The sequence below is a fragment of the Takifugu flavidus genome, chromosome 5 (assembly GCF_003711565.1).
Source record: "Takifugu flavidus isolate HTHZ2018 chromosome 5, ASM371156v2, whole genome shotgun sequence".
Classification (NCBI taxonomy): Eukaryota; Metazoa; Chordata; class Actinopteri; order Tetraodontiformes; family Tetraodontidae; genus Takifugu; species Takifugu flavidus.
In genome coordinates, this window is record NC_079524.1 from 2,747,893 (window position 1) to 2,775,801 (window position 27,909).

General features: G+C 44.7%; 2 protein-coding genes and 1 long non-coding RNA gene across 9 annotated transcripts; 2 read left to right on the top strand and 1 right to left on the bottom strand.

Annotated features, from left to right (window-relative positions):
• Positions 1-4,375: 4,375 nt before the first annotated feature.
• Positions 4,376-9,300, top strand: si:dkeyp-117b11.1 (SH2 domain-containing protein 6). 3 transcript variants are annotated; one of them, XM_057034129.1, is made up of 19 exons: positions 4,376-4,524; positions 5,744-5,769; positions 5,850-5,878; positions 5,972-6,003; positions 6,168-6,261; positions 6,345-6,415; positions 6,508-6,559; positions 6,641-6,730; positions 7,141-7,169; positions 7,307-7,340; positions 7,459-7,537; positions 7,694-7,724; positions 7,831-7,867; positions 7,976-8,090; positions 8,174-8,208; positions 8,283-8,326; positions 8,408-8,476; positions 8,653-8,811; positions 8,903-9,300. In XM_057034129.1, exons 1-19 carry the CDS (start codon positions 4,516-4,518, stop codon positions 9,017-9,019), a joined length of 1,152 nt encoding a protein of 383 aa, XP_056890109.1. In that variant the 5' UTR covers positions 4,376-4,515; the 3' UTR covers positions 9,020-9,300. The 3 variants fall into 3 exon arrangements, with proteins under 3 accessions (XP_056890109.1, XP_056890108.1, XP_056890110.1); XM_057034128.1 differs by having other exon boundaries at positions 4,377-4,524; positions 7,691-7,724; XM_057034130.1 differs by lacking the exon at positions 4,376-4,524 and adding an exon at positions 4,525-4,663 and having other exon boundaries at positions 6,168-6,415; positions 7,691-7,724.
• On the bottom strand, positions 8,443-21,907 carry LOC130526458 (uncharacterized). Its single transcript, XR_008950750.1, has 3 exons — positions 21,649-21,907; positions 20,029-20,199; positions 8,443-8,781 (listed from the first exon to the last, which is right to left on the bottom strand). It is a non-coding gene; the product is annotated as an uncharacterized LOC130526458 (long non-coding RNA).
• On the top strand, positions 10,449-27,691 carry cltcl1 (clathrin, heavy chain-like 1). 5 transcript variants are annotated; one of them, XR_008950748.1, is made up of 33 exons: positions 10,450-10,828; positions 14,754-14,961; positions 16,092-16,360; positions 16,465-16,626; positions 16,915-17,028; positions 17,123-17,296; positions 17,383-17,580; positions 17,667-17,867; positions 17,999-18,151; positions 18,301-18,423; positions 18,799-18,936; positions 19,024-19,188; positions 19,297-19,477; positions 19,598-19,761; positions 19,854-19,979; positions 20,086-20,228; positions 20,531-20,765; positions 20,847-20,969; positions 21,073-21,218; positions 21,305-21,488; positions 21,585-21,777; positions 21,851-22,008; positions 22,086-22,250; positions 22,421-22,696; positions 22,895-23,044; positions 23,130-23,261; positions 23,341-23,451; positions 23,737-23,907; positions 24,060-24,281; positions 24,366-24,383; positions 24,499-24,525; positions 26,035-26,110; positions 26,339-26,387. XR_008950748.1 is itself a non-coding variant. In XM_057034124.1 (32 exons), exons 1-32 carry the CDS (start codon positions 10,787-10,789, stop codon positions 26,482-26,484), a joined length of 5,076 nt encoding a protein of 1,691 aa, XP_056890104.1. In that variant the 5' UTR covers positions 10,449-10,786; the 3' UTR covers positions 26,485-27,691. The 5 variants fall into 5 exon arrangements, 3 of the variants coding, with proteins under 3 accessions (XP_056890104.1, XP_056890105.1, XP_056890106.1); XR_008950749.1 differs by having other exon boundaries at positions 24,499-24,519; XM_057034124.1 differs by lacking the exon at positions 24,366-24,383 and having other exon boundaries at positions 10,449-10,828; positions 26,339-27,691.
• Positions 27,692-27,909: the final 218 nt, after the last annotated feature.

Here is a 27,909-nt window from a genome sequence, read left to right on the forward strand (position 1 = left end):
TGGATTTTAGCCATGGTCACTAAAGAGTCAGGAAAAACGCCTTCATTTCCCATTAATGCCAAAAATAAGTGTCCTTTCAGGGGTAAGAAGAGCCATGTTGTCCCACATTTTCATACCTTTCAGAGAACATCTGAAGATAACTAGCTTTACATGAGTGTACATCTCATCGTGTGTCACACATTTATGATAAAGGTAATCGACAGAAGGTTAACTAACAGGTTGGCAACACACCAGCTCTCTCCAAAGTTGCTGAGTTCTCAAGGGAGATGACTCAGCTCACTGTAGCCCTGAACCACAATAGCATCATAATGGAATTGTGCACACATCTATGAATAGCACATGACAGAGAGGGATGAAGGTAGCAGGGAAAGGCGTGCACAACAGAGCATGCACGCAAAAGCACTCGAAATAGACCAGGTACACACTGATTATAATGTTTTTGAAATGGTTTCAAAAAGGTGTTTAAGGTCATTTTTAATGTGTATGTCAAAAACATCATTATGGCTACAGGAGGTTACGATTGTGCACTTTCATAAGATTATTCCATCATTTTTCACTACAGAGGCCTGGAGACTAGATTGGGTTTGTTTTTATGTTTTGTTTTTGGTGGTTTTAAATCTATAAAATAGCTACGTCACCAATGGCCACAATACCAGGACTTGTCACCCTCTCTAAAGTCCAGTTTCCTTTACCAGCGCTGCACCAGTTACTTGATTCAGATGCTATACTGCTGCATCAGCTGACATGTTAAATATATCTAAATACCGGTAATATAAACATTTTTAAAGGCCACAGCTAATTTAAAGCATAGTTAATGAGGGTTAAAGTCCTTAATATCAATCTTGCTCAAATCTACACTCTCTTGGTCTTGATCACTTACCTGAGTGCATACACACTTTCAAGAGAAAGAGAGAGTAAATTTGCTCACTTCACCATTATCAGTATTTTGTGTATTTTACTCAGCGTAAAAGATCATGATATCACTTTGATATAGAAATTAAAACGTACCTCATTAGCCAGTGATTGCAATATTTTCACTTTAAATGTTTATCCTAACTCACTATTTGCTATAACTACTTAATAGATTAGGTAATGCAGTTCCACCCTTGCTGGTACTCAGAACTGTCCAGCAGAGGGCACTGTTTCTCCATACTTTAGGCCCGAAGGGGAAACAATCATACTGTACGTTCCATCCAGGTTCTGCAGAGTATTCTGAGCGGGTTCAGACAGGTCCGTGTTCGCCTGTGGTCCAACGATCGCTGTGCACCTGATGTGTTGCCACAGGAACCTCATATGCTGTCTTGTGCAGGTGATACCTGAGGCCTGAATGAGGTAGGACAGGTGAGACCATCACAGTTTACAGACACCACAATGGTGTCCAAAAATAGAATGAGAAAAAAACTCTATTTAATATTAGTTACTATTTAGCCTGTAAAAATAAACACATTTTTAAAGCATATGGGAAAGAGAAGATGCTTAATAAAGATTATTTCTGTAAATACATGCTGGTATAGACTGTAAGAAGATACTGAATTAATCAAGAAAATTATTTGTACGTTCTTTTATTGCATTTTGCAGTAAAGTATTTGCCATTCTGGTATCAAAACTATGGAGAATTATTAGTGAAAATTTAATATAAATCCTTCTCTTTCAAAAATACTGAAGCCAACTGGGTGTAACGTAAAGAGAGACCACAAAGCGAGTATTGTTTGGTGACCATGAGGGTAAAATCCATGCAAATTCGGATACAGAGCAATTTCACTGGTACCAACACGAAGGTGTAAGGTAACAGAGAGGACTTTTTATGCCTCCCCTAAATCCACCTCACCCGAAAGGGAACAGTTCTCAATGTAAGTCCAATATTAAGATGCAAACAGTGCAAATTACATAAAACAGATGAATCAGTTATCACAGCCACACAGAGATGTCAAAGATTCAACATAATGTGATTTAAGAGGTTTTTTCCAATGGAGCTTGATGAGCCAGTGAGGGAAAATGGAAGCTTTTCAGGTTTAATGGATAGAAACGCCTGTTTCTGTTTCACCCACCTACACCCCAAACAAAGCCAAGAGAGGGTCAGGAGAGATAATAGTGTTATCTGCTATATATGGGCTGAGAGTTTTGAAGCTCTCAGACTCGAATGTGGCAAATGGGACAGGGAGGGGGAGGGGGAGGTGGCCCTGTTTGGTTCCACAATGAAGGAGAAATGGGACAGAATGGAGTCCATTTGTATGGACTGGGGCGACGGCTGGCATAAAGCAATTTTACCCAAGAGATAAATTCTGGATTGAAACCAAATTTTGCTGCATTCCACCCTGCCGAAGGCCTTCTGCGCATCTAGAGAGATAATCGCTGCAAAAATGTTCCAACTAGGAGAACTAATGATGCTTAAGATCCTTCTCGTGTTTTTAAATGAGTGAAACCCATTTGGCCAGTTGATCCTTGATAGGACTTGTTGCACATTTAAGAGTGAAATGGTTCTATAGGTACCACACACAAGAGGGTCTTTAACAGCCTTTAAGCAAGATCGAAATGGAGGCATCCAACAGGGTGGGAAGCAGGTGGCCCTCAGCAAAGGATCCATTATACACTCACTAGAGGGCTGGTGCAATGGCCTCTAATCTAGGGGGGGGGGGGGGGGGGGGCTTCATCTCAGACATCTGAAGGACGATGTGAAAAGTAGCAGGCAACTAAATAGGTTATTCATTGGATCTGAGATAATGTGACCTAATCTGGGTACCGGAACATGCTAACAACCTTCCCACATTATCCCCAGTCTTTAAAGAAATATCGTTTAGCAAGAAATAACTGCATCTGTGTTTTCCTTTTGGAGCATAAATCCCATTTGGACCGAAGCTGAAGGTGTTCTTTATAGAGAAGAGGGCTTGGAGCTGACGCATATAAATTGTAAATTTGCCCCCAACTTCACTTTTCTGCCTTCTTTAAGGTGGATGTGCTATAATTTGCCCACATATAAACGCCTTAAAAGTTTCTAATGAGTGATCTCTGGAGAATCGTTAGTATCAAAGAACAAGGAACTCTGCGGAGGAAGGAATTCTTTACAGGAAGCTTGGACTAGAAAAGAGGAGTGGCCCCTGTCTGGGGGACACGACGAAAATTGATGGTAAGATAAGATAAACCAGGAAGACTGCAGGACACTCGCCCCTTTCATTTGGAGGTTTTAAACACGAAAACCTTGGACATGCTGATATGTCTGTACTTTACCCCTCGTTAATTTGAGCCATGTTTTCCTCCGTGTTCTGAGGGTTCAGGCAGGAAAAATAGGAAATATCTTCTAACTGACTCTCCGTCAGCAGCTGTTCACCAAACACAAGCACATAGTTCTCTCAGAACAGGAATGCGGGTGATGTCATGTCACTGTAAACATCACATATTCTGGATTTGCTTATTTTAAGGTTTCTTTTTACATTCTAGCCCCAAAGATGGATGCAGGTGTGATGGAGCCTCGTTATTGGGGAAGCTAATATCTCCCATTTTCCCCTGTTTTTCTTTCTTGCATATATAAACCCTGGGTTGACCCTAGAATGTAACAGGAAACTCATTAGAATTTTTATTTAAATTCTTAAATAATTATCAAATATTTCTGTCCATTTTTGGAGTAACTAATATTGTACTGTGTGTAAAAACAAATAATTGTCATTTGAATCCATCCCCCATCATCTTTCTGAGCCAGTAAACTTTTTTATTGAAAAGTTTTTTGACTTTTTTATCCAATTTATGGATAGATCACTTATACGGTTTTGCTGATTCCAAATCAGCTGTTAAACCTTTACTTAAGCAGGAAAAACAAACAAACAAACAAACAATGTTTCGTACTGTATTTCGTAAAGGAAGAAACAGAAGTTCTTTGGTTCTTTCTTCTCAACAACGTTTGCAAACCCACACATCAGTTATATAGGAAACATGTACACCAGCACATGGAGGAACACGCTATCAAACACATCACATTTGCACATGTTTGCATGTTTGTATGTGCACGTCTCAATATCATCAGTGAGCCAGCATGCAAACGCACTCGCACCAACAAACACAAGGTCTCACTGTTGTCCTGCTGGAATTAATCCCGAAAACAACACATTTTCCTTACAACTTGTAAGTTTCTCCATCATAGTTACATCCTTTTCTCCTTAAATCTGTGGAGGGAATCGTTCCCAACATGGTCCTATTTCATCGACATTAATCTCTATATATGCAGCGAGTGTTTATGGTGCTTTTATATCCTTTCACCGTTGTTTCTGAGTCAACGTGATACTACTTTACTTCACATGATGAGTGAGCTAAGGGCACAGAAGATCTGGATGCGGGACATTTAGAGGCATGTTTGAGGATCTGGAAGAGGTGAACAATAGTAGGTTAGTCACACAGGTCGGAAATGCAAATGAGAGGGTGAGAGCTGCCGCTCATGTTCACTCATTCGCTCACGCACTTTCCAACTTCTCAACCTCTCACATCCAAGAAAATAATGAGTTGAGCCGGGAGACCCGTCCTGACATCATGGCCATGGTAAAGTACTGTTGGGGATTCTTAGCTTTTGGATCACTTTGGGAGGATTAAAAGGGAAGTGAAGAAATAAGTGATGTTTGTTTTTCTGTGAGACTTTGCTTGAATTTGTTGGCTTTCACTTTTGTTTCGACCTCTCCCAGTACGTATCATGCATCCTCTTTTACCGCTTTATTTTTAGATAGTTTACATTTCATTCATTTGAACTGAACAACATAATTCCTTCTGTAGTTAAGGTGTAATACTTAGATGTTTGGTATTATGGCAAAAGTCATGTGTGCTTCGTGCTGCTTGAGTTTATTTGATGGATTTATATATTCTGTTAATATATCAAATCTCATGATTGCCTCCCCTTCATCGGCAAAGCACCCAAACATTTGAAAGGTGTTCTTTTAGTCCTGTTTTGCATCAGAATTCTCTTCATTTTTCCTCCTGTTGGCTTTCTGATCATTTCATTTTAGGATGAGATTCAAATTTCACAAGGAAAAGAACCAAAGTTTTCACCAAAAGCAGGTTTTGAATGCAGTTATCATTCAAAACATGTTTCTTTTGTTATAAAAAGAAACTCGACACTACACAAACAAAAGGGTAGCTGTCTTTGTCCTTATCATCTGCTCTAATTTGTGAACAGCAACCTGATAAAGAAGCGGAAGCTGTGCGACCTCTCGCCACCTCCATCGTTCTTTACATAGATGTTATTTAGTAACCTGTGCATCACCACTTCCTCTATGGCAGCGCCACTGTGAGAGAACAGACGCTGCATCCCCACTTCCCAATTTTGCTGCCATCAACGGTGTTGATGAACGTAGCTGTATGTGCAAGAATCGGGTGTCAATTACTGCTATTTCAAAAAAGGGCAATTGTTTCAATACTGTGCATTGATGCATTTCCTGATTATGTTGGGTCGTATACATCTGTTCTGACAATCTATGGTTGTAGACATGCTTCATTAATATCTTAATATTAGTAACTTGAGGAAATGACAGCACATTTATAGCTAGACTATGTTGTATTCTGTGTTTTGATAAAAGTTGAGCAAAAAGCACCTTTGAATCTGCACTTGGAGATTACCCATGAAATAAAAGCCTTGTGCCTGACAGCGTACTTCCTCATTCGCGAGGTTCAGATGATCAATGACTAAAAGTAAATGGCTATCGGCCAGGAATGTGGTTGTGTTTACTAATGAAAGGCTGAGCTCTTGTCTGGTTTCTGTGTTTTGCAGGGATTCTTTGGAAAGCTGAAGGGCTCGTAAGTTTTAGTTCATGCATTAGTTCCTGCAATCAAACTGCACTGCAGCATCCTAACTGTTCTCTTTCTGTGAGGCACAGTGGACCTCCAGCACCAGCCAGAAGGACAGGTTAGAGTGCGAATGTAGCGTTTTTCCTCTCTACTTCCTCATTAGTTGATCAACTTACTGTCATCAGTGCGTTTACTGAATCATCTCTTCCAGAAAACAATGTGGGATGGCCGCAGGGCGATTATGTAAGTTGAGAGGCAGCACGTTCCCTTTATTTGTTCTTTAATTACATGGTATTTTCCCAAATGTATTCTGAAATTGCTGTTTCCTACATGCAATTGTTTCTTTTGAGGATTTATAATGGTAAATGTTTGAGTTTGAGGCTAAAATCTGATTTCTGTGATGCCAGGGTCAAGAAGACGGCGACACGTATGAAGCGCCTCCGTGTCAGCGTGCGGCTGTAAAAGTGCCCCAGAGGCAGTTGGCAGACAATGTTTATCTGGGTAACATTCATTACTGCAGCTGAGGCTGGGACATAACCTGAGCAACAGTCAAATCTCAAACGTTGTTATGCTGCTTTCCTCAGAAAGGTCAGTGGCCAAACCTGCTGTTCCACAGAGGCAGGCGCCACCTCCACCCACATCTGGCAGATTTGTGGTAACAGCAGATGACCCCTCCCCCACCATCCCAATACTGAAGGCTTTCTTAAAGATGTCAAATGAATTAAAATAATGGGACTTGTCTTGTAGAAATCCCACCAACAAGCCGAGGATCCATTTAATGACCCCAACGGCAGGAAACGTGGGTTATTCACCTGTGCTTACTCTCACTTCACCGTCTGCATGCATAAATAATTTAACCTTTACCTTTTCTTTGTCGCAGCACCTGCAATAGACAGAAATGAAAAGCCTGGGAAAAAGAGGCTGTTGCTTCCGCCGGTGCAGAGTCTCCCACCCCCTCCAGTTGAGGAAGGTGCAGAAACCCCAGAAACACAAAATTTCTAGCCTACAAAGTTTATTTACAGCCTACAATGACTTATTTATCAATTAAAACTGGAAAAATCATAAGAAAGAACCGGGCCAAATGCAGAAACAGGGTTCTTTTTTGGAAGAAAGCGATCGCCACCTTGTGTAAAACCCGTGAACTGCACGTTGAATGGACCGAACGGTTGCACGGAGATGCACAAGTCTGCCAAAAATCCTGAGCTACATGAGCATCCCACACAAACGTCAGATACAACGTGTGTGCATGTTTGTGAAATCACAATGACACTTTATAGCACTTGACACACAGGCCCTGTTATTTCTGCCACTCGGTGTTGTGTTTTGATTGGCTGTGTGACACAAATGCTACAAAAATCACTTCATGCGTCTGCATTTCAGATGTCTACTTGGACCCAAATGAAGAACAGGTACATCTAACCATAGATTGAATCTTTTTTTAATTGCAACACACTTATGTAGCCCCAACGAGATGGGTTAAGTACAGAAGCCACACTGACCATCTCCAGTTATATTAAACGCACTTTGGTCCATTTTATTGCTCCAGGAGGAAGATGACGTGTATTTAGAGCCCACTGAGGGTAAGTTGCACCAGACTTCAGGAGAACCGTCTCTGATCATGAAAATCAGAGATCAGCATTTTCCATAACGGCTGCATATGTTGTGAAAGACAATTCCCTTCCTCTTCCTCACCATCAGCCTGCAGTCCTGCTCCTCACAGGCCAATGATGACCCCTCCATCTCCACAGACACACTTCGGGGCGCCTGCCGCACCCATGTGAGTGCTTCCATCCTGATGCCACCAGTGTGTGATGACACAGATTAACCTGGACTAAACTGTAACACGTCCACATCTCATCCGTCTTGGATGAACAGTCATTTCAGGCTGAATCCCCTCGAACACACATGATAAATCAGCGTTCTCTCTCAGCAGGGTGAAGCCTCCGGTTCCCAGGGCAAAGTCTGTGAGTCCGTCTGCTGAGCTCAGTGTTTTCGTTTCCCTGACGAGGCCTCGCGATCGCTGGTGCCGAGCATTTCCATTTAACGTTCCTTTCCTTTTCTTTGTTTTAGCATTCCACCCTGCCCTCCTTAAATGTGGAAAAATCAGGTACACGTGCGCTCGTTTACCAGAACCCTGCACTTGATGCATAAATGTTCCCGCCAATCACATCGGCGAGACCATTTTGATGGCGTTCCCTCGTCTCTGAACCCACAGCTGAAATGAGGCGCGCTACGTTGGCCGCCACCCTCCCTCCACCGCCAGCCCCCAGCGTGAGACCCCCTCCGCCTGTAAACATGGAGGCCAAAGTCAGGGAGGAGAGGCTGGAGAGGTCCAGTGTTTGTTTTGGTGTTGCAGCTGATGCCAGTGCAGTTAAATTCAGCGTTTAACATCAGCGTTCTGTCTTGGTTGCAGCTCTCCGATCCCTGTGGCAGACACGAGGACCGCGGGTGAGACTGAGGTTTATTTTTCATTGCTAATATTGCAGGAGTTAAACTTTTACACAACTTGTACTTGTCTAAAGTTTTACCTAGCGGTGTGAGAACAACCAAACAGTCTGGGACTGAGGTACGTGATCCACCTGGAGGAGGCATCTCGCCTGAGTTTGTGACCATTTTCCCAGTTATTGATATGTAGATGTCATGTCAGGGCAAAGAGTGGTTTGCTGGAGACTGCAACAGGAAGACGGCGGAAGCACTTTTATTGAGGGTCAAAAAGGTACAAAACATGTTTCATTTTAAACAAAAACACCAAGGAACTGAAGGTTTAGCAGGTGGGCTTTTTGTTTAAACGGAAGAGACCATTCATTTTAGTTTTTCTCTTTTTCAATTTTCTAGTCGTTCTTTGAAATTTGCCGGGATTTCCTGCCTTTTTGTGTTCATTTGTTCTTGCAGGACGGCGCTTTTCTCATTCGACACAGTTCAGCCCAGAGCAGCCGGCAGCCATACACCCTGGCCGTGCTCTACGAGAACAAGGTCTACAACATTCCCATTCGCTTCCTGGAAGAGCTCCGAGGGTATGCCCTGGGAAAAGAGGGAAAGACGAATGAAGAGGTGAAAAGACGGAAGACGGAAAGACAGAAACGGAGAAATTTAAACTGTGTTTGTTTAACGTAACGTCTTCATGTCTTTTTTGCTGTCTCAGATTTTCTGCACGCTTGATGAGATGATTTCACACCACCAACAGAACCGGCTGCTTCTGATAAACAGCCAGAGTCAGGCCAAGCACACCACATTTTTAACCCATCCTGCCTGCCCATGAAATCCCACTGCAGAGTCAGGAGCACCAGTCATTAAAGATAAGGAAACCGCTGTAAAGGTTTCCCACCTGAGTGACACTATCTTTACTGAAGAACCTCTATTTTCTTGTTGCATTAGACACTGAAAATGATTTAATTCAAAATGATGTAAAGCACATATATTTTCTTCAGTCCGCTTCCTCTAATGTTAGAAGGTTTTGAGACAGAAGACTGGCGCAGATTTCAACCCTGTGCGTTATGGGAGGAGCCACGTATACGAATTAAACTTTGTCGTGTTCTTTCATGTGTTTCCTTTTGCTAATTTGATCAGTTTGAGTTTGATGAAACATGTGACATCATGCTTGGGGCGCTAACATTATTAACAAGCCTGATAATTGCCCGTTAGAGACCAAGGTCTGGATTTTTGGTCTCTTTTGGGTGTGTATGTGTGTGTGTGTGTGTGTGTGGTGTGTGTGTGTGTGTGTGGTGTGTGTGTGTGTGTGTGTGTGTGTGTGTTTATGCTGTTTCTTGATCAGATGATTCTGGGTACATTTGCTTCCTGTCTGTAAAATAATGTCTGTTTTGCGAAGCCCCATCCTAATCCTGCAACAAAGCAGAGCCAATTCAAGTATGATTTAAAGGTCCAGTGCAGTTTTATAGAAACATTTAAGCGCAGATAATCATGTGTTTACAAAGTGCAATTACCTTAGGATGGCAATCACTGTGCTTCTATTCATGTGGACGATGATATTGGAATAAATGTGGATGCTAAGTTTGTACTGAATACAACATCATCATGAATCACTTTTAAATGACAAAGTCAGCGTTTCAAGTTCTACTGACAGATCCAGTGAATGACGACTCTGCAATCTCGCCACCACATTGGATCAAATCTTAAAAAACTGAACTTTCCATGACAGAATCAAGGTTCAGAAAGAGCTGGACTGAATGATGCTGCCCATGCATTCGGGGCAATTAGGGCATCGCTTCTCCTCAGGTGTCTGACACTGGTTTAAGTGCAATCATGGAAACCAACTAACAAAAACTACATTTTAATGCACCCAAACATTCTAATGCATTTTAAATGAATATATCACTGAATATAATACATATCAATGTGAAGTTTAACCACCACGGTGGAGACGTCACACGGTTAATACAGGGTGAATGCTTGACTCTAAAGTAGTCGCTCATATTTGTCAAATCTATTAATCTTCTGATCATCACTTGGAAGAATTATTTATGGGCGTGCGCGCGCAAACAACCGTGCAAAGGTGGGGCGCGTGTCACGAGCCCTGATTTCGAAGTTGGTGGAGAGGAAGGGGGAAGGGGCTTCGGCGGAGGGGTACAAAGCAGACGTCCGACTGCTTCCATTACCAGCTCAGTTAACTCCCCCCCCCCCCCCCCCCCCCCCACGGTGCTTCTTCTGAGGGAGGCGTCTTACCGTAACCCAGCAGAGGAGTTTGGGGCGGCCCCGTGTCTTTGCATGATCCGGAGAGAAAACGGTTTACGCGTTTGCCTGTGGAGTAGTTCCAGTGGACTAGTTTTCCTAGCGGAGGCGCGGAGTTTTGGACTCAGGACTGTGTTGGGGGGCTTCTGAATGGGAGCAGACGCCGGATTCGTGTGATAACAACGCAAGACACCGGAGTACGCCGGTACTGCCCATCACATTTTTGACTTTTGGGGGAAATTTGAGGCCGGAAAGGACAACACATACATTCCTCCTGCTCTCCCTTTCCCCTCTCCTTCCTGACGGATTCTTCAAAACAGAGAAATTCCCCCCCGCAGAAATGGCTCAGATACTGCCGATACGATTTCAGGAACATCTGCAGGTAAGCAGCCATCGGGGGGAAATAAAGACTTCCAAAATCATTCCAGACTATTCGCTTTCCACGGTCTGCTTGCCTGTGTGGGCCGGCACAAACAGCACATGTCGCATTTAAATGGAATCTGAAATCCGGCTGCAGGGTGGTGCTCAATATAGCTACAGGCCTAGTTTTCTCCTGCCGGGCAGATGATGACTTGTAGAAATTGACCAGTCAGATCATACACAGCCCCAATGCGGACCAGCAGAGTTCGGACACGCCGCAGTTTCTTTCCAGCCTGTTTCAGATGGAAAACGCTGCTGTCATTTGCAACCTGCTCGTCTGACACCGGCGGGTTTTTAACTCGGTCCCCCCCCCCCCCCCCCCCCCCTACACACACAGCTGATTATTTTTTGACTCTGACTCTTGCACATGAGCTCTGTGGTTGCAATGTTGTTGTGCTGGAAACATGTCTCCCAACGTCCTCTTTGGTCATCGTTCAGCTGCAATGCATTAGAGGTGGGGACCAAAAGTACCTTAATCTAGTTGCAGACTGTATTTTGTTTGGGTTTTTTATGCTGCAGAGGCTCTGTTTATGGTGTGGGAAGTTTCAAAAGGCCCTGCAGTCTTTGGTTGGCAGCACAAAATGTCCTTTTACACACTGCGACTACAAAGGAAACAAACAGCCAGTTATGTGGTCATCTGTGGAAGGATTCTTTCCATGTTTGCCCCCCTCCCTTCCCACTCTGTTTTTTTTTTTTGATACAGATCATCCCACAGCACCTCCATGACCTGCATCCCTAAAAAACTTTGGTGACACACCCCTGCACCCTTTTTTTGGGTCTGTAGCTTGTTGTTATGGTAACATCAGGCAGTGAAATGGCCTTTCACTCAGAGGAAAAAAGTAGTCCACCCCCACTCTCCCCGCTCCCTTCCTCCGACCAGAAGCCCCACTTTTGCCAGCCAAAGATCCTTTATCTACCACACTGTTGTGAGCTTGCAGGCTGCAAGACGCCTCTCACTGACAAGACTTGCGCGCTGTTGCTGCTTTGATGGAGGCCAGTGCAGTACCAGACGATGTCTGGGTCATTAGTTGAAATGTCACTCCGCTGTACATACCTCTTTCTTCTGCGCTGAGAAAAAAGCTGGAGGTGGTGATAAGCAGCAGACCGCTTTATGTTCCGCCTCTACCATGAAACGCCAGCTATCCCCTCTGTGAATCAAGGTGGTTCCAGCAGAGTGAAAAATGCCTGGAATTTGCAATCCAAGGACTTTGGGCCTCAAGTTGTGTAGCATTTCATTTTTCCCCCCCTTGGCCTTGTTTTTACAGCTCAGTGTTTGTAGTCTGGGCCAGGATTTAAGAGTATAATGTACCCAGATGATGAAGGGCCATTACAAACTAGCGATTGTGTGTGACAACAGCAGATCATTTGTCCCAGACATCTTCATTCTTCCTCTCCAATAAGGAGGATATTTTCTGGATTTTCTGAGAGCTGCTATAGAATTCAGGCTCATTCGTTTTCAGACATAACCCCTGTAGCCATGGCTACATGACACCATCACAAACGGTGACCCGTGTGGGAAGGTCCCCCTCCTGACATTACTCTCTGTCCTCATGCGCGTGTTTGCTTCTGTTTTGATTTATCTGACGAGGTCAGGGACGCGTATGGTCATGTCAGTTTCTCATTCATCAGTGCTCACGTGGAATGAGTGGGCCGCGAGGGATATGGGGGATATGAGCTGCAGTCAGGATGCTTGGAAGATAAGGGGAGGAAAAAGATGTTGTTGACTCATGTTGGAGCGACAGTATCTCTGCGACCGAGTGTTTGAACAGCTTGTGCTGCAGCCCCAGAGCTCAAAAACGCTGTCCTGCTGACTCCATTTGAGAGGCCGACCTGCCTCGACACTACGAACAGCACCCTGGTGCTCTGCTGCATCTGGCCTGATGAAATTATGCCACCACTTCAGGCGAGCAGATGTGCCAGATTGATGAGGGAAGCAGGCCCTATTTGCGTCCTGCAAATGTCATTACGATAGGACACAATAATGGGGGGGGGGGGGGGGACGCTAACAGGCCGCATCTGCGTTCGCTCATGGAAATGCAATAACGATATATTCGCATACATTCTGCACCATTGTGTGGTACAACTGGGACTTTATTTTTTAGATAAGACTGGAAATGATTGAATTATTCCCCCCCCCCTTACCAATTTCACCTTGTTACATCATCATCCAGGAGTATCGAGTACAGGCCACGCGCTCCGGGCCTTTCGCTGCCTTTTCTTCCCCTGCGTTTCCGACGTATCCTTCAGCTGTTGCTGGAACATGCGTGAGCAGAACAACCGCCCCGTCTGTGACTCACCAAATACCGTCAGCTCTGTATCATCAGAGAAGTTGCGCCGCCTTTGTCACCGAGATGCGGCTTCCCGTGTCCGCCCTTCCCGTAGGTGCTGAGACGATGGCGAGCAAACCGTGCACGCGGCGGTAACTCACTGGAGGTGTCTGTCTGATTTTATTCGGTTATTTACGGTCTTTATCTGCGATAAAGTGGTGGGAGACGTCGGTTGCACAACCTTTTACTGAAGCCAAACAGGCCTGGATTTACTGGAACTCCTCCTCCTCTATTCCCATCTAACAGTCATATTTATCAGAACGGCCTCTGTCCTCCACAATGGCCCGTTCATGGAGGACTCTTCTTTAGCAGGATGCTGCAGCATGTCCTGTCTGTGTCTGCACCTCCGCTGTCTTGACTGCGGACTCCCAACCCTCTCCTTCCACTGATAGATTTGGCAGTCTTGCGGAAGTGCAGCAGATGGCTCCAGTCCTCCCTCAGGTCTTCTCTCTGGCTTTAATGCTGTCTTTATCTGGCACACGCGCTGCAGCGAGTTGGCAGCGAGGCGCAGCTCGATGTACATGCACAATAGATTCACTGGACGCCCTCAGTCAATCTCTCACTGAAGATTCCTTCCTGTTTTGATGCTTTGGATCCCGATAACTCCTCGGTTATGATTTGTTCTCTGTCTGTGGATGCCTGCTGGTCTCAGACTGCATAATTAAATGGGTTCAGTCATCTGTGTGTGTGTGTGTGTATCCTTAAATTTCTTGTTTTGTAGTTTTTGTCATGATCACAAACTAGATTTAACTGAATAATGAATCGAAGTTTGTACTGTCGGTGGCCCTGATTTTATTTATTAAGCAGTAATAGATTTTTTTTAAGGCTATAATCCAGTGATACTTAAACTTCTTCACAGCTGGCTGCTGAGAGGGAGAATTAAATGCAGCATTGTGGTTTAGATGATTAAAAAGCTACAGTAAATTCAGGAGATTAAATGCTGTTACAGGGGTATAAAATAGGAGTCTGTTAATGTTAACTGTTGCCTGAGGTTTACCCACGCTCGTCCCCTGGCTCCATGATCTGCCAGACCTCCTGTCTGGGAAAACAACCTTTACAGAGATTCTGGGAAAATTAGGGCAGACCTGCTGCTATTTAAATTAAAACACAGCTTCATCTACCTGCCACTTATTTTCTCTCACTGCAAGGTTGTGTTTTATATCTCACCCTGTCGAGGCAACGTGGATGCTTCAAAAAGTTGGAATATTCCTGATCAGATGTTGCTAACTTTACTGCTATATGTTTTTTCATATCTGTAGCTGGGATATACACAGCTAGAAAATATTTAAAAGAGGAATTTCAAACATGTAGGGAGGTTTTTGTAGCCTGGGCTTCAAATCTGGGTGGATGCTTGCTGTATCGCTGCAGCTGTAATTCATGATTATTTTTTTTTTAAAAAAAAAGCTGTTTCATAAATAGTTCAAATGAAACCAAATCATGAATTGACATCACGAGATGAAGAATTACATGGGAGGATTACATGTCATTCCTTGCATATTTAACAGTAACTAATCCAGATGACGTCTGATCACATCTGGTTTAATGCTGGACCCTCTTCAGTTGCAGAACATGGGCGTGAACCCCGCCAACATCGGGTTCAGCTATCTCACCATGGAGTCGGACAAGTTTATCTGCATCAGAGAAAAGGTGGGGGACCAGAACCAGGTGGTGATTGTGGACATGTCCGACCCCACCAACCCCATCAGGAGGCCCATCTCTGCCGACAGCGCCATCATGAACCCTGCCAGCAAAGTCATCGCACTGAAAGGTAACAGCACGTTTGGTTCAGAGCCACGATGTCAGTGCTGTGTGGCTACACCGGGTGTGTAACTGAATCTACTAAATGGCTTCTACTCAGCCCACAAAGAGCAAGTGCTGATCACGACGGTTCTCTTTTAATGCTTCTCTCTCCCCCTTAACGCGACGCCGTTCCACTCTGGTTCGGCTTTCTCTCCTTATACTCACCTGATTGACACTTTGCTTTTTCTCCCTTGCTTCATCATTTCTCAGACGGTGAGTTTCCTTGTGTCTGTCTGCCCATCTGGCCCTCTGTTGTGGTGACATAGCAGCCATGTCTCTCTCATAAAAGCTTCCTGCATCTCAAGTATGTCCAACGATTTTGGCCAGTCATCAATCAATTGAAATTCCAGCTACAAATCTATTAGCGGCACTTCTCCAGCCATGCGCCAACAAACTGGAAGCCATCGTACTTTTATGAGAACTATACATGTGTCGGCATGACTTGTGTGCTGGTAGAGTGTGTGTGTGGTTTGCTTCATCAGATATTACTCTAAAGAATGACGGAGACACTAAGTGTGTGCAGCCACACCTTTAATTCTTCTCTTCTACAGCTGTGAAATATCACTTTAGATCCAAGTGACCGGTTTTAGGAATCGTTTTCCAGCTTTCTTTTTAAAAAAGCAGACATTCTTGGCAGTTCACATCTCCTCAAAGAATGTAGCATTCATCAGTGCTTCCTGTGCACTTAGCTCGGCACATTCTTCATGTTATTTGCATATGTTTTGAGATATTTGAGATTTCCCAAGGTTCCTCATTATAGTGGAGGTGAGTGGGATGTTATGTTTGCTGTTTAAAATGCAGCACACTTGTGTTTTTACATTCATTCAACATTCCACATTCATTTGAGCCTCATTTGCATTCAAAAACTTGCTTATAGAGATATACAGTATATTTTTAAGCATCTGGGTTTCATGTCCATTATTTCTTTTACTGCATCCAGCAATTTATTATCTTTTTATGAGGAATAATCAGTGTAAATTGAAGGACAAAGTACTTTGCTTTTCCTCTCACATGAATACTATAATACTGTTTTACATTTCCCGGCTGTGATCTGTATTTCTCTTTGCTTCTCTCACTTCTTTTCATGCCTCCACTTAGCTGCCAAGACCCTGCAGATCTTTAACATTGAGATGAAAAGTAAACTAAAGGCTCACACCATGACAGAAGACGTGATGTTCTGGAAGTGGATATCGGTGAACACCGTCGCCCTGGTGACTGATTCAGCCGTCTATCACTGGAGCATGGAGGGAGACTCTCAGCCCGCTAAGGTTTTCGACCGGCACGCCAGTCTGGCAGGCTGTCAGATCATCAACTACAGAACTGATCAGCAACAGAAGTGGCTGCTGTTGATCGGGATCTCCGCGCAGGTATGAAAACATGTCCGTGCACAAATGCACCGTATTAAAGGACTCCTCATCCTGGCACCACGGGACAGAAAGCAAATCCGTTTTCCAAACTTTGTGCCCCACAGCAAAACCGCGTGGTTGGAGCCATGCAGCTGTATTCAGTCGACAGGAAAGTGTCCCAGCCCATCGAGGGACACGCTGCTGCCTTTGGAGACTTCAAAGTGGAGGGGAACACCAAACCTTCCACCCTCTTCTGCTTCGCCGTGCGCTCGCAAGCTGGGGGAAAGGTGATGGTGCTACGTCTAAGTCATGTCCTCGCAAAGAAACTAGTCCCAGCATTATTTCCCGTTCATATATCCTGTATCAGGAGCAAAACTGAACAAACTATAGACTGTTAACTGTAGGTAATTAGTAATTGTTGACCTAAAAAAAAGAACTAAGTGGAATTACATCATAAACGAGTTGCTTTCCTTGGTGGCTGTTGTCTGTAGAGAGTCTTTTGGGTTAGTGTAGTGTATTGTTGGTGTTACGCAGAAGCATAATTCATCCCTTATATGCTGACGCTCTTCATACAGTTGCACATCATTGAAGTCGGTCAGCCAGCTGCAGGGAACCAGCCCTTTGCTAAGAAAGCCGTTGATGTGTTTTTCCCTCCAGAGGCGCAGACAGACTTTCCCGTAGCCATGCAGGTGAGGAAACAGCTGTTGGCATTGTTGTTATTATTAAACTAATAGTCACTGCTTTGTGTTAACGTTTTCTCTCTCTGGTTGATTTTTTTTACAGATTGGAAGTAAACATGGAGTCATATATTTGATCACAAAGTATGGTTACATTCACTTGTACGACCTGGAGTCTGGAGTTTGCATCTACATGAATCGAATTAGCGCGGAGACCATTTTTGTCACGGCTCCACATGAAGCCACCTCAGGAATCATTGGGGTGAACAAGAAGGGTCAGGTGAGGAGCTACCAGTGGGTTATGGCTCAGCGGCCATTTTTAGGTTGCATATTAAAACAAGATTTCTCTTTTTGTTTTTGCTCCAGGTCCTCTCAGTCTGCGTTGAAGAGGAAAACATCGTCAACTACGCCACCAACGTTTTACAGAACCCAGACCTGGCGTTGAGGATAGCTTTAAGGTCCAATCTCGCTGGGGCGGAGGAGATTTTTGCGAGGAAGTTCAACACACTGTTCTCCCAGGGAAATTATTCAGAGGCTGCAAAGGTTGCTGCCTCGGCACCTAAGGTATGTTTTTTTTTTTTTCACCACCAAGTTACCATGACCGTTCTGTAGTCTGAAGATATCTGAAGGAATTCTTCTTGCCATCTCAGGGAATTCTCCGCACTGCAGAGACCATTCGTAAGTTCCAGAGCGTCCCAGCTCAGCCAGGTCAGGCCTCCCCATTGTTGCAGTACTTTGGTATTCTGCTGGACCAGGGTCAGCTCAACAAGTTTGAGTCTTTGGAGCTGTGCCGGCCTGTCCTGCAGCAGGGCCGCAAGCAACTGCTGGAGAAATGGCTGAAGGAGGACAAGGTAGGCCTGCTGGATCAGGACACTGCAGCAGTGCTTCTAATCAGCATGATGCTGGACATCAAGACACTGAACTTTCCCACCGGCTCCACCATCACAATTCCCGAGTAAGACCTGTGTTTGTTTGTGTGTAGTTGGAGTGCTCAGAAGAGCTGGGAGACCTGGTGAAGGCATCGGATCCCACTTTAGCTCTTAGCGTGTACCTCAGAGCTAACGTCCCCAACAAGGTCATCCAGTGTTTTGCTGAAACTGGCCAGTTCCAGAAGATTGTGCTTTATGCCAAAAAGGTTAGAACTTAAAATAAAAATGCTGCTGTGAAGTTTATTACTTTGCAAAACAATGCTTGGTCAGCCTTTATGGTCGATTCTTCATTAGGGTTTAGGGAACTAAAACTTCGACTAGTCAACTGCATTTTTCTCCAATTTGGCGTTTGTAGGTGGGCTACACCCCTGACTGGGTTTTCCTCCTGAGAAACGTGATGCGTGTAAATCCAGACCAGGGCCTGCAGTTCGCCCAGATGCTTGTCCAGGACGAGGAGCCGCTGGCCAACATAAACCAGGTAATGCACAAATGGGCTCACTCAACAGGTCCACATGTTCCCCTTTTTAAGAGCTGCGAGTTTACCCTCACACACTCACTTGAGCACAAAGTGCCCAGTGTGGGAGCCTCCATCTGTGTTGTTCCAGATGTGCCAGCAATGCAAAGAATTTACTAAGTCAGTGACTTCCCCCCCTCCCCTTTTAAAGCCACATCATCACTCTTCTCAGTTCTAATCACAAGCAGAGAACTTCTGGATTTAAACGATTACAGTCATGCAACATGCTGCCGTGGCTTTGATTCCTAATTGTTCCTGTCTGACTTTGTATTTGTCTCCTATAATGGTGGGACTCAAAACTACTTTTTCATTTCTTTTTTGTCTTGCCCTCTTTGCTAGATTGTTGACGTCTTCATGGAGGGAAATCTGATCCAGCAGTGCACGTCCTTCCTGTTGGACGCTCTGAAGAACAACCGTCCCGCCGAAGGACACTTGCAGACTCGCCTGCTTGAGATGAACCTCATACATGCCCCCCAGGTAAACACTCGCAGTATTCGGAGTATTCAAGTGGAATCATTTAAAACGAGACTTGTGCCCCCACTTGTGTGTGAATATTTTTTTAAGGTCGCAGATGCCATCCTCGGGAACCAGATGTTCACCCATTATGACCGGGCCCATGTGGCCCAGCTGTGCGAGAAGGCAGGTCTCCTGCAAAGAGCTCTTGAACACTACACAGATCTGTACGACATCAAACGGGCAGTGGTGCACACGCATCTGCTCAACCCTGAGGTACGCCTGCGGGTGTTCTCTCCCGCCTGGGACCGTTGTCCTCCCTCCCGTCTCTTTACCCTCCTCATCCTCTGTGTTATTTCTTCTTTGCTTCGGTTCTTCTTTTAGTGGCTGGTGAACTTTTTTGGCTCGTTGTCAGTTGAAGACTCTTTGGAATGTCTGAGAGCCATGTTGTCAGCTAACATCAGGCAGAACCTGCAGCTCTGCGTCCAGGTAGCATCGAAGTATCACGAGCAGCTGGGGACTCAGTCTTTAGTGGAACTCTTTGAATCCTTCAAGAGTTATGAGGGTAGGTGTCACGCCTGCTCAGGCTTCAGTGTGCAGATTTGGATTAAAGCCAAAGAAATTCTTATTCATGGGAGATTGGGCTAACCTTTTTTGCTGTTCTCCTCTGATGTCTTGATCAAAGGTTTGTTTTACTTCCTTGGATCGATTGTGAATTTCAGTCAGGAGCCTGATGTTCACTTTAAGTACATCCAGGCTGCCTGCAAAACAGGTCAGATCAAGGAAGTGGAGAGAATCTGTCGAGAGAGCAACTGCTACGACCCAGAGAGAGTCAAAAACTTCCTCAAGGTAAAAAGACTTGCAGTTATGATGCGTCTCACTGGACGTTTTCCACAACATGACACATTTAATGCATTTGATTCTAATTTTCCCTTTTGTAGGAGGCCAAGCTTACAGATCAGCTCCCTCTGATCATCGTGTGTGATCGCTTTGACTTTGTTCACGACTTGGTGCTCTATCTCTACCGCAACAATCTCCAGAAATACATTGAAATCTACGTGCAAAAGGTAACAGTCTCTGAATTAGGCTTAATAAGTAGATACCATCACTATCCACCTTATTTTTGCTCCACGGTGACATCTTCATTTAAGAATATGTTGCTGTCCTGTTCAGGTGAATCCCAGTCGTTTACCGGTGGTTATAGGTGGACTGTTGGATGTCGACTGTGCTGAGGATGTGATCAAGAACCTGATCATGGTGGTCAGAGGGCAGTTTTCCACTGATGAGCTAGTAGAGGAAGTAGAAAAGAGGAACAGGTATTTGATTAGTGGTTTAATACCTTGTTTTATTAGATTATTAACAGACTCTCAGACAATTGAATTAAAATGTTGGGGAAAAAAATGTGATTGGGAAGATCACCCTGGCACAAACATTAATGTGGCCAAGTCAGAAATGTGAACAGAAATATATCGTGGAAAAGCTTTACTTACATCACTGCCACCTAGCGGAGGTGTTACCATATTACAATTTACACACGTAAGGTGTGTAGGAAAAACAAATAATTTTGCATGTGATTTTTTATGAAGGTCACTTTTCAGTCTTTCCATTATCCTCTCAGGTTAAAGCTGTTGTTACCATGGCTTGAGTCTCGCATCCATGAAGGGTGCGAGGAACCGGCCACTCACAATGCGCTGGCCAAGATCTATATTGATAGCAACAATACGCCCGAGCGTTTCCTGAAAGAGAACCCATTCTACGACAGCGCTGTTGTTGGAAAATACTGTGAGAAGAGAGACCCTCACCTGGCCTGTGTAGCTTATGAGAGAGGACAATGTGACCTGGACCTTATAAAGGTGAGCTAATTGCAACAGTATAGCTTTAAGCCATTTTTCTGATTCAAAAAATATATGAATTTTCCTTTTTGTGTTTCTTAGGTGTGCAATGAAAACTCCTTATTCAAGAGTGAGGCTAGATATCTGGTCCATCGGAAAGACCCAGAGCTTTGGGCAAATGTGCTTGAAGAAAACAACCCATACAGACGACAACTTATCGATCAGGTTACTTTTTCTTAAATGCTTCACTTTGTTTTTGAATTTTTAATTAATGAAGACTCTTTTAGAATATTGCCTAACCAAACTTTTTTTTTTAACCTCACTCTAGGTGGTGCAGACAGCCCTGTCAGAGACCCAGGACCCAGAGGAGGTTTCAGTAACCGTCAAGGCCTTCATGACTGCAGACCTTCCCAATGAGCTGATTGAACTGCTGGAAAAGATCGTACTCGACAACTCTGTCTTTAGCGAGCACAGGTAGAGCAGGAATTAGTAGGACTCTTAAGTTACAAACCCCAAGATTCTATTTACGTGAGACCCTCTGGTGTGGCTGTTTTTTCCAGAAACCTCCAGAACCTGCTCATTCTGACTGCCATCAAGGCCGACCGTACTCGGGTGATGGAGTACATTAACAGACTAGACAACTACGACGCTCCGGACATTGCTAATATCGCCATCAGCAATGAGCTGTTTGAAGAAGCGTTTGCCATTTTCAAGAAGTTTGATGTCAACACCTCTGCAATACAGGTATCCTAAGTGTGTGATTTAGTTTTGACAGATAAAAACATTAATATCAGCATCCTAAAGACAAATTCCCACCTGTGTGCATCATTACATCTGTAGGTATTGATAGAGCACATAGGGAACCTGGACCGAGCCTACGAGTTTGCAGAGCGCTGTAACGAACCTGCGGTGTGGAGCCAGTTGGGCAGAGCTCAGCTGCACCGAGGCCTCGTCAAGGAGGCCATCGACTCGTACATCAAAGCTGTCGACCCTTCTGCGTACATGGAGGTGGTCGATGCAGCCAGCAAGAACAGTAAGCTTGGATTCCTCCCTCACTCCAGCAGTCTCCTGGTGCAGGTTGATCTTCTCTCTTTTGTGGTTTGCAGATAATTGGGAAGATCTGGTGAAATTCCTGCAGATGGCTCGAAAGAAAGCCAGAGAGTCCTACGTGGAGACGGAGCTCATCTTCGCCTTGGCTAAAACAAACCGTCTGGCCGAACTGGAGGAGTTCGTCAGTGGACCCAACAATGCTCACATCCAGCAGGTAGGACTCATTTCAGGAATATATGAACGGGATTTTGTGTTATCGTATCTGATCTTTGTGCTTCCCCGCTTTTTCAGGTGGGCGATAGATGCTACGAGGAAGGCATGTACGAGGCAGCGAAGCTCTTGTATAACAACGTTTCCAACTTTGCCCGTCTTGCCTCGACACTCGTACATCTCGGGGAGTACCAGGCGGCCGTGGACAGTGCCAGGAAAGCCAACAGCACACGGACATGGAAGGAGGTAGGAGGTTATTCAGATTATCCAACAGCTAAATCTGATGCTGTGAAACATCTACTGATCTCTATATGATATAAAGATATTCACTACTGACTTAGGGATGTTAAGAAATGCTGAAACTGTGTCTCCGAATGAAAGTTGCGCGCTAACTTAAAACCGTCTCTGATCACAAGGTCTGCTTTGCGTGCGTGGATGGGGAGGAGTTCCGTCTGGCGCAAATCTGCGGCCTCCACATCGTCATCCACGCTGACGAGCTGGAAGACCTGATCAGCTACTATCAGGACCGCGGGTACTTCGAGGAACTCATTGCGCTGCTGGAGGCGGCGCTGGGTTTGGAGCGGGCTCACATGGGCATGTTCACAGAGCTCGCCATCCTCTACTCCAAGTTCAAACCTCAGAAGATGAGGGAACACCTGGAGCTCTTCTGGTCCAGAGTCAATATTCCAAAGGTTGTGTGCCAGGAGACCCTTTTTAAAAAATAATATATATTAGGGATAATTCTCCATCATCTCAAAAGATGACGCTAACCTTAATTAGCCCCCGTTCTCCATGTTTATGTTGTGTCAGACATTCCCAGATTTTACAAATGCTGTTTTTGTGGGGTGCACTCGTGAACAACAGTCTTTTGATGTCCTGTGATGTGACAGGTCCTCCGTGCAGCAGAGCAGTCTCACCTCTGGGCAGAGCTGGTTTTCCTTTACGATAAATACGAGGAGTACGACAACGCAGTCCTCACGATGATGTCTCATCCGACTGAAGCTTGGAAAGAAGGGCTGTTCAAAGACATTATCCCAAAAGTAATCAAAAAGGAGCTTTTGGATCTTTTGGTTCCTTTTCAGGCTTCTTTACCTTTATGTTCTAATTCTATGTATTTTTTTTTAGGTGGCCAATGTGGAACTGTACTATAAATCCCTCTCCTTCTATCTGGACTATAAACCGCTCCTACTCAACGACCTGCTGACCATCTTGTCTCCACGGCTTGATCACAGCCGAGCGGTCTCGTTTTTCTCAAAGGTAACCAGTGCGAATCCTCCTTCGTCTGTAACGTGCGCTGCCAAACGTGGACATCGAGCGTTTGCCTGTGTGTCTCCAGATGAACCAGCTGAAGCTGGTTAAGCCTTACCTGAGATCAGTCCAGAACCACAACAACAAGTCTGTCAACGAGGCACTCAACAACCTGTTGACAGAGGAGGAAGACTATCAGGTGGGTGCGACACTTTTTCATGCGCGTTGGCAAATATTATTGGATAACTTTAAATGTTGGGTCTTTCCCAATGTTGTGTGTTGACCTCCGATGAGGAAGAACACAATGAATTCAGGTGGAGCTTAGAATCTAATCACTGTATGTAATTTAGAACAATGTCAAATAGCTACCAACATCAAAGACGGTGATGAGAAGATGTATATGATGTTCACAATGTTCTGCAGTGATTCGTGTCACCGGGTTTGGAATCGGAACGTGTCTTCATGTGAACGTGTTATTCCACAGGGTCTGAGAGCGTCCATCGATGCCTACGACAACTTTGATACCATTGGCCTGGCGCAGAGATTAGAGAAACACGACCTGATCGAGTTCAGACGCATTGCTGCTTATCTTTATAAGGGTAACAACCGCTGGAGACAGAGTGTTGAGCTCTGCAAGAAGGACAAACTCTACAAGGTAAAATATTTGGGACGCGGACAACAAACTCTTTCACTGTTCCCGAGGATGGAGTTGGCTTGTATCTAACATACTGTGGAGACTTCGCTTGTAATAAAAGACTGTTTCTCTGGATGGGGGATAATTCATGTATGAGTTTCTGTCTTTCCCAGGATGCCATGCTGTACGCTGCAGAGTCGAAGGATGCTGAGCTGGCAGAAAATCTGCTTCAGTGGTTCCTGGAGGAAGGCAGGAAAGAGTGCTTTGCTGCTTGCCTCTTTGCATCCTATGACCTGCTGCATCCTGACGTAGTGCTGGAGCTGGCCTGGAGGCACAATATCATGGACTTCGCCATGCCGTACTTCATCCAGGTCATGAGGGAGTACCTCACAAAGGTCAGTACGCCAGCAGAAAGCAAAGCAGATACTGTACCCTGCAACTGTATTTTACGATTTTTCTGGCTGATTTGATTCACACAGACACGCTGACATGAAAAGGTAAAAGAAGAAAACTTTCTGTAGTCATACAATAAAGTGCCTGGCAATTCCCTGAAAATGTTGCCCTGTAGACTTGTGAGGTCACTGGGGGTCATCTCTCTGGGTTCTTTTCCAGGTCGATGCGTTTGCAGCAAAGGTGACGGTCTCTGGCCCTCTTTTCTTATTCCTTTTATGTGTCCTGTCTGTTCTTGTTACTTATCTCTGATGTAGGAGCCTAGCATGGGCTGTAGAACGAGCGGGCCTCTGAGTTCTGGCCTTCAAGAACTGCCGTAGTACGCTCAGGCTTTTGTTCACGTCAGCACCAACACGTGCCTCATTGGAATTAAATGGGGATTTCCTAATATTGGAATACTGAGATCTTATAGTTCGGGCCATCGCTGTGTAATTCCCGATGACTTTAATTGTTTTCTGGGTGGCTGGAGCTTAAGCCTGTGCACTAGCTAGTTCTTCAGGACCGGAGTTATCCTCTCTGGGTCTAACAGAATCCTCTCACTTGCTAACGCCACTCCCTCAGGGCCGTGTCTCGTGTCGTTTTTTAAGGTGCAGCAGATTTATTTATTACATGAAATTCAAAATGCATCCGTCTGCATTCGCAACACAAGAATTTTAATGGGGAGAGGAGACGCGCTGGATCATGTTCTAACTCCGGGTTTAAACATCACACAACATTTCATAGACATTAGACCGATGCCGTGCTCCGATATGAAAGCGAGGACGATCCGTTCACATCTGAATTCATTTTTATTCACATTTTGTGGAATAGTTCAAATCCAGGACAGTTGACCAGGTGACCAATTTGCTGACCAGATCTCCCGTCAGCCGAGATGAGCATAAACTCTGAGCTCCATACAGCCGGCGTAGATCAGAAACACAGTGATTGTGCTGGAGCTCCTGCTCACAGCTTTGAACTGGCTGCACGTGACAGTTATTTTGGCGTGAATGTGTGGAACTGTAGAACCATAATATAGGCATGTGTAGATTATTCTTTACCTTAATAATATTTCTTTAACCTCAGTAAAGAAACAGTAAATTCGCCCTCGGTGGAATCAGCTCTTGACATCAGCAGGTTTCACTGTGTGACTATTGTCTGTTTTTCATCAGTGACAACTGTCCAGATTAAAGGCGCATTTTAACGCTCACGTAGTTGCTGATAGTAAAACTAAACAGTCAGCAGACACTGCCTGCAGGAAACGATACCACCGAGGCCTGAGCGTACTGTTCTGTGTTCTGTCATGTGGGTGATGGGACCCTTGAATTGTCCACGTAACCATTTTACTTGAAACTTAACTGGAAGTTTTCCAACAACCAGCATGGCATCTTGTCTAAGGTAACATTAGCTATTCTGTCACTTAGTTGTCTTAAGGAAACTGTTTTGATAAATCCTTTGTGCTACCCTTCCATGAATACTTGTTTCATATGAAATAACTGCTGCATTCTACAAATAAAGCTCAAAGGTTTGGTTTATTAATTTGTAGTCAAATCTACAAACTGTGGTAGGTGTCCAGCAAAACTAAGAGATAGAGCAGTTTACGCTGTTTTGCAGCTTCTGTAAAGTCAGTATGTGGTTTTAAGTGTCAAGACAACAGTGTAAAACATTTGATTTATGTATGCAACCCTGCCTCATCTGTGTTCTTATCTCTGTTGCCCTCAGGTGGACAAACTGGAGGAGGCAGAGAGCCAGAGAAAAACGGAGGAGGAGGTGACAGAACCTCAGCCGATGGTGTTTGGTAGGTTGAGCTGTACAGCAGTCAAGTGAAACTTGGAATGGCGCTTCAGCTGTCCATTATGTTATGTTATTTAGCATTTAAAAAAAAAAGAAAGATCAATTTTAAAATACTGTTTATCCGTAGTTTCTTCAATTCACCACCAGGGGGTGCTCTCGCTCGTCTTTTGCTATGTACAGAATACATGTCTCGGTAGCAAACAGCCCAACAGTGACTGCATATGTGTTTCAGGCCAGCAGCTGATGTTGACCGCCTCACCTGCTCCAGTGACCCCCCAGACGGCCTACCCGAGCTATGCCTACCCCCCCGCAGGTTACCCTGCCGCCCCCGCTGCTGGCTACCCCCCTCAACCCCCAGCATACGGCTTCAACATGTAAAGGCCTGACAGTTCCTCTTCTACCCATTTCCACCATTTCTCCTTGACACGCACACTCACACACTCAAACTCACACCGAACTGTTGCTGCTCTGGCTCTCAACTGGCCAACGACTGTACCTGAAACACACCCAGGCCCTCCATCACCTGGCGAGACTCCGCTCAGCACTGAAACTGCAATAGAAACCCGCCGCCTCTACTTTCTCCACGTGCGCGCTCAGGATGGTATCGAGGCTGGTGGACATCCCCGCACCCTTTTCGACTTGTCATCATTGATCGTAACAGCATGAAGTCAGCTCTTAGAGAACTACCTTAGCGACACGGAACCACTGTTGCTGTTCAACGTAGACTTGAATAGACATAGAGCCTTTGTTGAATAGACAAGAGACTTATTACCGAAAATCAGAGGGGCGCACACGCGCGTGTGTATCTGTGTGTGTGTGTGTGGGGGGCTCCCCCCTCCGCCGTAAAGCACTGCTACAGCCTTACGTACTTTGTGGAGGTGTCATAAAAAACGGGCTCATTTCTTGTTTTCATTTCAAGACTGTCTCCTGCTCCGATTAGGACAGTTTCTGTGCAATAGTGTCCTCTCACAACAGGTACAAAGTGTTTGCTGTATGTGGACTGATAACACTTGTCTTGATACTGTATCTGCTGTGTGTGCGCGTGTGTGTACATGCGATTGTAGCCTCTGAAGCCTTGAAGAGATGCATTGCGAAACCACAAGACACTCAGTGAAAACTCCCTGACAGTTGCACCCGGTTTGATCAGAAGGGCGACTTTGGGACTCTTGACATGGACATCTGGAGTTTCAGGATTAAAAGAAAAGACAAAGAGGTGGCTGAATTAAGAAAATGCTATATGCTGTAGTCTGCATGCCTTGCAAAACTATAGAGCTGCAAACAGGAGCACAATTTTCATGTTACACTCAAGTATACATACATAACCAGTGTGTTCAATGAAATGTTCTCACCAAACTAACAACACAGTGATGAAGTTCAACCAGAATCCAGAGGGTGGAAAAAAAACAGAAGAAAAATCCTTATTGTACTTAAAAGTATCAGATATGAAATTACCAAACTAATCAAATGTGGATTATTGTTATGTATTGTCTATAGTGTGTTGTAGTCTTTAAAAAAAAACATTGATTTTTGTAACAAAAAAATGAAAAAACAAGTTAATAAAATTGAGGGGGATCTTTAGCTGCAACTGTGTGCTCACAGCCGACACTTGATTCTCTGCATTCCCTTTTCCCCTCACAACTGTTCACTGAAGAGCAAATGAAGTGGAAACTCTTCCTTTGTAATTGCACCTCTCACCGGGACACCCGGTCCTACCTTCTCCACAGGAACCGGGTCGACGCTTTACAACAGATGGCTGGTTTCTGTTGTGTCGGTGGAGGGTGTGGCTGCTTCAGCTACAGGTCA